General features: G+C 48.2%; 1 protein-coding gene and 1 pseudogene across 1 annotated transcript; both read left to right on the top strand.

Moving 5' to 3' along the window:
• The first annotated feature begins 396 nt into the window (after nt 1–396).
• LOC101661795 (C-type lectin domain family 4 member G-like) lies at nt 397–3076 on the top strand. Its single transcript, XM_013008497.2, has 4 exons — nt 397–457; nt 656–804; nt 953–1068; nt 2599–3076. Exons 1-4 carry the CDS (start codon nt 433–435, stop codon nt 2735–2737), a joined length of 429 nt encoding a protein of 142 aa, XP_012863951.2. The 5' UTR covers nt 397–432; the 3' UTR covers nt 2738–3076.
• Nucleotides 3077–8074: 4998 nt separating this feature from the next.
• The window catches only part of LOC101662419, a 26792-nt pseudogene continuing 26714 nt past the window's right edge, over nt 8075–8152 (top strand).

The following is an 8152-nucleotide window of genomic DNA, read 5'->3' as shown; positions in this document are numbered from 1 at the left end:
GACTTTGCCCCTGCTGATGTCCTTCTGGACCCTGGTGCCCAGCCTGACATTGACCTGTAACATGGTTCCTGACCCTTACCGGGGCAGGACTCTGCTCATAGCCTGGACTCTTCCAGCTGTAATTTTGATTCTCCTGGCCCCCCAGTGGGAGCCCTGGGGCATAGTGGTGATGCCTTGGGCCCCCTAGGTGAGGTTCCCAGTGTGAGAGCAGCAGCCTCTCAGAGGGAGACAGATGAACTTTCTATATCCTAAAAGAGTTATAGTCCCTGAAACCCACACAGGCAGCTCTACCCTGCCCGACACGGTCGCTAGGAGTCACAATCCACTCAATGGCAGTGGGTTCTGCTTTTGATTTTTGCCTTTTCAGTGACCAAGAACGTGGCCCAGGCGGGCAGGGACCGAAACACTATCCGCACTGAACTACTCCGGGCGATGGAGGGTGCCAAGTTCGGGAACAGTGAGCACCATGGGGTGGGGAGGAGGGGGCCACAGTGGCACTCTGTTTGGGCCTCTAGTCCTCTCTTAGGGTCCTTACTTTGATCTTGGTTCCAGTGCCTTGGGGGCTGCCTCTGCCTTTGGGTTCCAGCACACCCAATTCTCTGGGCTGTCCCATCAGGGAGGCGGAGCCATTCTTGACCCGTATCTGCCCCTGCAGAGTCCTGTGAGCCGTGCCCCACATCGTGGCTGCCTTTTGGGGACTCCTGCTACTTTTTCTCGGAGCAGCGGGGCAATTGGGAATCGGCGGTGAAGAGCTGTGGGAACACAGGCGCACACCTCGTGATTGTCAATGACCTAGAAGAGCAGGTGTTCAGTGGGCCAGGGGAGGTGCTGTGCACTGGTGGGCTTCAAGGGGCTGGTGGGGGCACGAGGCGCGCACTCATAAGTGAGGCAGGGAGAGGGGAGGGGCCCACACAGAATGACTTGCCGTCCCATTTTCCCCCCTCCCACCCAGAACTTCTTGAGCGCAAACACGAGTGGGCGTGGCTTCTGGCTGGGCCTCAAGGCTGTGCGTCACCTGGGCAAGATCCAGAGCTACCAGTGGATGGATGGCGTCCAGCTGACTTTCAGGTGAGGGCGGGGCACCTGTCGCTGTCGGAGAGAGGCTGGTCTGATTCTGCAAAGCGCATTGGCTAGCTCTCAGGGGCTCCTCTGCTCAGGCTCAATATGAAACAAAAACCTCAGTGCCATCAAATTGATTCGGACTCAATAATGGCCCTATCGGACAAGGTAGAAGTGCACCTGTGGGTTTCCAAGTCTGTCACTCTTTACAGGAGTAGAAAACGTAGTATTTCTCCTTCAGAGTAGCTGGTGGTTTTGAACTGCTGACCCTGCAAGAAGAAGCCCCATACACAACCATTATGCCTCCACGACTCCTCAGGCTAGACCTCAGGGACTGGCTGAAAAAAGCATATCCCAGGGTCATGTTCAAGCTAGTCTCAGGTGCTAAGGTTAGACCTAAGAAATAATCAGCTTGGCACACCTTCCCGACACAACCACTGAAGACAAAGTGGGTGAATAAGCAAATGTGGTGAAGAAAGCTGATGGTGCCCAGCTATCAAAAGATATAGCATCTGGGGTCTTAAAAGCTTGAAGGTAAACAAGCGGCCATCTAGCTCAGAAGCAACAAAGCCCACATGGAACAACATATCAACCTGTGTGATCACGAGGTGTCGAACGGATCACTGAAGACAAATGGGTGCATAAGCAAATGTGGCGAAGAAAGCTGATGGTGCCCGGCTATCAAAAAGTATAGCGTCTGGAGTCTTAAAGGCTTGAAGGTAATCAAGAGGCCATCAAGCTCAGAAGCAACAAAGCCCACATGGAAGAAGCACACCAGCCTATGCAACCACGAGGTGTTGAAGGGATCAGGTATCAGGCATCATCAGAACAAAAAATCTTACCATAGTGAATGATGCGGGGAGTGCGGAGTGGAGATCCAAAGCCCATTAGTAGGCCACTGGAGATCCCCTTGCAGAGGGGTCTCGGGGAGGAGATGAGCCAGTCAGGGTGCGATGTAACAACGATGAGAAATACAACTTTCCTCTAGTTCCTAAATGTTTCCTCCCCACTCCCACTACCATGACTCGAATTCGGCCTTGCAGGTCTGGCTAGACCAGAGGATGTACACTGGTACAGATAGGAGCTGAAAATACAGGGAATCCAGGGCGGATGAGCCCTGCAGGACCAGTGGTGTGAGTGATGAAACAGGGAGGGTAAAGGGAGAATGGGTAGGGAATGGGGAGCCAATTGCAAGGAACTATATGTGACCTCCTCCCTGGGGACAGACAGCCGAGAAGTGGGTGAAGGGAGACGTCGGACAGGGCAAGATATGACAAAATACCAATTTATAAACTATCTAGGGCTCATGAGGGAGAGGGGAGCAGGGAGGGAGGGGAAAAATGAGGACCTAATGTGAGGGTTTAAGTGGAGAGAAAATGTTTTGAGAATGATGTACAAATGCGCTTTACACAATTGATGTGTGTATGGATTGCGATAACAGTTGTATGAGCCCCTAATAAAATGTTTAAAAAAAAAAAAAGAAAGAATCAGCTTGAGCCCAGGCCGATCGTCAGCAACATTCCCATCCCACCGCTGCAGCCACTGGAATGTGGGGGAACCCAATGACACTTGGAGGAGAGAAAGCTGCATCATGATGCTGAAATCGGGTTGGTGGAACGATGCACTCTGCGGGAATGAGAATGGCAACTGGATCTGTGAGAAGAGGCGCCGCTGCTGATCCTGAACTCTACAATCACTCCCCTGCATCAGGGCTCCGCCCAGTTGCCCACAGCCACGCCCACTGCCATCACTTCCCGCCTCCAGACTCCTCCTGTACACAGTACCCTGGTTTTTCCACCCAGGTTTGAGACCTGGGTGCTTTGATCCCACCTCCCTGTAGTCCACATTCGGGTGACGCAGAGATTCCTCAGAGCTGTAAGCAGCCAGCCCCCAAACCCTTCTCTGCACCCTGTACAATGCAGCGTGCTGCAGCACACCTCTCCTGCCCACGAGGAGCTCTGGGACCTCTGGGTAGACGACTGGCTCAGCCAGTCTGAAGCCTTTCCAGACAGCTCTTGTCCCTCCATCTCTCACCACACTGGGTGGACCCTGTCTTGTGAGCTCTCTTGGAAGCCCAGGGGAGCGTCAATAAATATTTGAGAATTGAATCTTGGCTCCTGTTCTTAGCTTCTAAGGCCCGAAAAGCCAACCTTTGAAAACACCATGGAGCACAGTTCTAATCTAACACACAGAGGGGCACCAGGTGTCTAGATCAACAATACCAGGACAATGTACTAATGAAGTGTCCAGGCCCGAAGCCTTAAATAGAGGGGCAGTTTCTCACGAACACCACTATTTCTCCAGCCCCTGCCAAGAGGCTTAGCTCCAAGGGTGCTGTGGAAGCAGACGTGGACCATACTGGATCTGTTTCCCCAAACCGTCCCATACAGCAGGGCAAAGATGTCAGGGCTCTGGGTCGATGTCTCTGTTCTTCCATGCTGCCTTGACTTCCGTTCTTCTTTTGTTTGAAACTAGCCTGTGTCACTAAAGAATTTAACCCACTTTCAATTCTACTTTTCCTCCTTTTATAACCTTTCAGACCAGTGTGTAGAGCTGATGCGTCAGGAATCTAAAAGTTGCTCAGGCTGTGGCCCTTCTCCTTCTGTTTTTTAAAAAAATATTCAGTTCTATTCATTGCAATTCTCACCTTGTTCTTTATGGGATATAACTTATACAAAGATAAACATAGTGGACATAGTTGCACAGCCCAGCCCATCCAGTGACAGTATCCCAGGAAGCCTCTGGTTATATGGTTCTCCTTTTGTCTTTCTGTACCGACCCTTCTTCTGTATTTTCCTGTCCCTTCCTTCGCCGTAGTCTTCAAACCCATTTCCATCGGCGTGAACGCCATATTATTTTTTTCCTTTATAATAATAGTGCCATAAAATATTTATCTGTGTGAAACTAACTTTGCTTCGCCTAAATAATCTGTTTGGGTTTTGTTTTCATTGTGGCAAATATATACGTAACCAAGCATTTTGCCGCGTAGACAAGCTCCACATGCATAATTCAGTGACATTATGTTCATCGCATCATTCAGTCACCACCTTTGTCTGGTTCGAAATGCTTCATCATCACGGGAACTTTTGATCAGGGCTTCGATCCAGTAAGAAACAGCCAATCAACGCTGACAGAATGTAAGCATTGCCCATCAAGCACATCTCTTGCTCCTGGAGACAGGAAGTAGCTACTGCAAGAAGGCAGCTGGCATGCACTCAAAGTCATCTTTGAGTTGGCTCTGATACCTGTGCCCCTCATGCAAGAGATGTGGCTGTTACATCACCAGTATGCCCCATCAGCCATGACTGAACCAGTCTTAGCATACCTTTCTATCTAAATTCACCTTGCCCTCCCAATGTTTCCTACCTCCGTTAGGGAGACTCTCCAAGATTTCGCTGCAGAGAGAGGACCAACGGAGGAAAGTGACTGAGGCCAGCAGCAGGACTCGATCTAGAACCAGAGGCTGCTGGGGATCCCCAGGCTGGGGATCCCCTGACAACATCCACAGAGCAGGGAGAGGCGGGACCATGAACCAAACTTCTTGCCAAACAGAGACATCTCAGAGCTATAACCAGCCAACCTCTGAAAGCTTCTCTAGACCTGTACAATTGCAGCATGCTACGACACACCTAGCATCCCCAGGAAATGTGCAACTGCTGGAGAGACTAATCACTAAGTCAGTCTGATGACTCCCCAGACAGTCGCCTGGGCAAAGTGTATGAATCCCTTGGGAGAAGTGTTGCTGCAGTAACATAGCACCCGGCACAGGGTGGCTTAAAACAACACCATTTGTCCTCCAGAAGTTCTGGAAGCCAGAAGTCTAGAAGATCAGCGGCGTGCTACACTGATAGTTCTGAATGTGAGGAAGGGGCCTTGAGCCAAGGAATGTGTGTAGCTTCTTGAAGCCTAAAAAGGCAGAGAAACATAGACAGTGTGGTGCTGCCTTTAGGGGACATTTTGACCCTTTACTTTGTCAAGTGTGATATCCTTCTACATGGACTGGTTCCTCTTGATCACATGCCCAAAGTACATGAGACAAAGTCTCTCCTTCTTTGCTTCTAAAGAGCAGTCTGGCATCTTCTCCCAAGATGGATTTGTTCATTCTGTTGGCAGTCTATGTTAGATCCAATATTGATTATTCCATAGCTTAATTATTAAATAGAATATCAATTATTTAACATGCTATTGATTGTTCAATATTGAGACTGGAAGAACTTCCAAATCTAATGCCCAGAAATAATATTTAAACCTAGAACCAAAGCTATCCCATGAAGCTATCAATAAACAAATCAACAATTTAGCCCAATTCATAATGAATGTTTACTACAAGGACAGCGTTCTTATAAAGAATTATCTATGTGAGCACCGACGGACAATGGTTACATGAAGCACTCGCAGGGGCAGAGAGCCTAAAGTGATGGTGGAGGTGATGAACAAGATCGGGAGATACTGGGAATGATGACACAGTATCAAGGATGGCATCAGTACCACTGAATTGTTCATGGTGAAATTGTGGGTGCATGAATATAAATACATATATATACGTATGTATATGTACATATACTTAAAAAGAAGGAAGTAGATGGTCTAGAGTCCACAGAGGGATTCCACAGGCCTGCTGGTGTTCTCCTTCATCCCTATCACAAATCCATCTTGTGTTTAGCCTTGTGAGACTTATATTGGACTTCTTATCTCCAGAGCTACAAGAGGATACATTTGTATCATTTGAATCATTCAAGGCCATATGTTACAGTATCAAGAGGAAAGGAATACACATCTAATGTATGGATGAACTCATCCATAATGCAACCACCTGTCACACAGGAGCAGCTCAGTATGACAATCTTGCAACCTGCCTCAACACTTCTGTAGGGACCGGTGTACCCCAATAAGAGCAACTACCTGTAACTCAACAAAAAGATGCTGAAACATCTGTAATAAACTTCTCATTCAACCCTATCATGGAGCCTCCACTTGTGACACATCTCTAATTCCCGCATCAACTAATAACACACATGTAACTAACTTACCTATTTCCCAGGTAGTCAGTTGCCATTGAGTTAGCCTGAGTTCGTGGCAAGCTTGTGCACCACAGAACAAGAGTGACCAGTCCTGTTGCTTCGTGCTCATGACTGCTGGTACGATCGAGTCCTTTGTTGGGCCAATCCACCACACTGAGCATCTCCCTTGACCCCACCGACCCTCTGCGTCACCAAACCTGATCCCTCCTCCGGCAATAGATCTCTCCTGATGATGTGTCCAAAACAACCACACTGGAATGTCCTGCTGTGATCCACCAGGTTTCCATTGACTACGTTTTAGAAGGAGATCACTGAGTCTTTCTTCCTAATCTATTCTAGGTTGAGGCTCCACTGAACCTTGCAGCATAGATGAGGCTGCTGCTACTTACACCCCGGTGGCTCGGCTTCCAGCACCACAGACACACGCAAGCCACCACAGTGACAGAGAGGCAGGAGTTACCTTACCCAGGATGACCTTACCTCTCTGCTGGCCTCAAGCTGCCCTAGTCGGCACTTGTTGTCCCAAGGGTAATTCCAATTATTCTTCTGGTTTTCTCTCCCTTTCCTCCTCCTCCCTTAATTGGGGGATAAATTGGATACAATAAAGTGCACCCACTTCAAGCACACAATTCAATGAGCTTTGACCAAAAAAATGCAGTTGCTGTAGTCACCATCACCACCACCCCATACAATTCCCTCTGCCAATTCCCACCCCCTCCTAACCCCAGGCCACCACTGATATTCTTCCCATCACTATCTATTAGACATATCTTTCCTAGAATTCCATAGGAAGTCAACCATCCAATGTCTTTCTTCCTAGTGCTGCTCAGCACAGCGCCATGTGCAGGGGACTATAAGGCGGTGGGAACTTTGTTGCCCAGTTCCAGGAGCTAACAGTCAATGTCAGGGTCTTGGCTCTGTTGATTCCTTCCTTCCATTAGTCTCAGGTGCTCCTTGGCTTATAGAAGGTCTTCACAAAGCATTTGTCTTCCTCTAAACCAGTGGTCCTCAACCTTCCTAATGCTGCAACCCTTTAATACAGTTTCTCATAGTGACCCCCAACCACAAAATTATTTTCGTTGCTACTTCATAACTGTAATTTTGCTACTGTTATGAATTGGGCCACCCCTGTGAAAGGGTCGTTCGACTCCCAAACGGGTCATGACCCACAGGTTGAGAACCGCTGCTCTAAACCACTCCCCCTTCTTACTACATGTCTCTGTGTGACAGACAGACTTCTGCCAAAACAGCTATTTGTAGTCTAGAGACAGAACACATGCTAGTAAAATGCTTTTTTTCAACTGAATTATTAGATCTCAGTAGGCGGCATGAGGGGAAGCCATTACATGACAGCTGCATTACATCTACCAGCAAGTGCTTCCAGTCCTCTCAGCAAAGTTGTGTCATCTGCACATCACCGTTTTTAATAAGCTGTCCTCCAATCACGAGGCCACATTCTTCTTCATGTGATACAGTTTTTCTAACAATATGCTCAGCTTATAGATTGAAGGAGAATGGTGAGAGGATACCAGCCTGACACACCCTTTCCTTGACTTTAAACCATGTACAATTAGCTCTTGATCCATAGACAGGTTCCTCACGACCACAATGGCGTGTTCTAGAAATCCCATTCTTCTCCAGCCTACCCATAGTTGGTTATGATTCACGCCAGTCCAATGTCTTTGCATAGTCAATGAAACGCAAGTAAAAACCTTTCTGGTAGTCTCTGCTTTTAGGCAACATCTACCTGGCATCAATGATATCTCTTGTTTCACATCCAATTCTGAATCCGGCTGGAACCTCTGTCAGCTTCCTGTCAATGTACTGCCGCAACCGTTGTTGGATGGTCTTCAGCAAAATTTCACTTGCCTGGGATATTGAGACTGTTCTATAAAATGAGCATCTGTGGGGTCACCTTTCCATGGAATGGGTCCAAATAGGGGTCTCTTACAGGCCGTTGCTCAAATGGCTGTCTCCCAAATTTCCCGGCGTAGATGACGGAGTGCTTCCAGCGCTTCTTCAGCTTGCTGAAACATTTCCATGGGTATTCGGTCAATTCTTGGACCCTTGTT

This window comes from Echinops telfairi, unplaced genomic scaffold, assembly GCF_000313985.2.
Source record: "Echinops telfairi isolate 266 unplaced genomic scaffold, ASM31398v2 ScPeMD7_36;HRSCAF=134, whole genome shotgun sequence".
Classification (NCBI taxonomy): Eukaryota; Metazoa; Chordata; class Mammalia; order Afrosoricida; family Tenrecidae; genus Echinops; species Echinops telfairi.
Note: the sequence above shows the minus strand (reverse complement) of the source record. Positions and strands in the feature narration are given on the sequence as shown.

Excerpts from the sequence above, each read along its gene's own strand:
- LOC101661795 (XM_013008497.2), top strand. The coding sequence starts at position 433 with ATGGAGGGTGCCAAGTTCGGGAACA. Across the intron at positions 458-655 it reads GGGTGCCAAGTTCGGGAACA|AGTCCTGTGAGCCGTGCCCC; the intron begins GTGAGCACCATG and ends CTGCCCCTGCAG. Across the intron at positions 805-952 it reads TCAATGACCTAGAAGAGCAG|AACTTCTTGAGCGCAAACAC; the intron begins GTGTTCAGTGGG and ends CCTCCCACCCAG.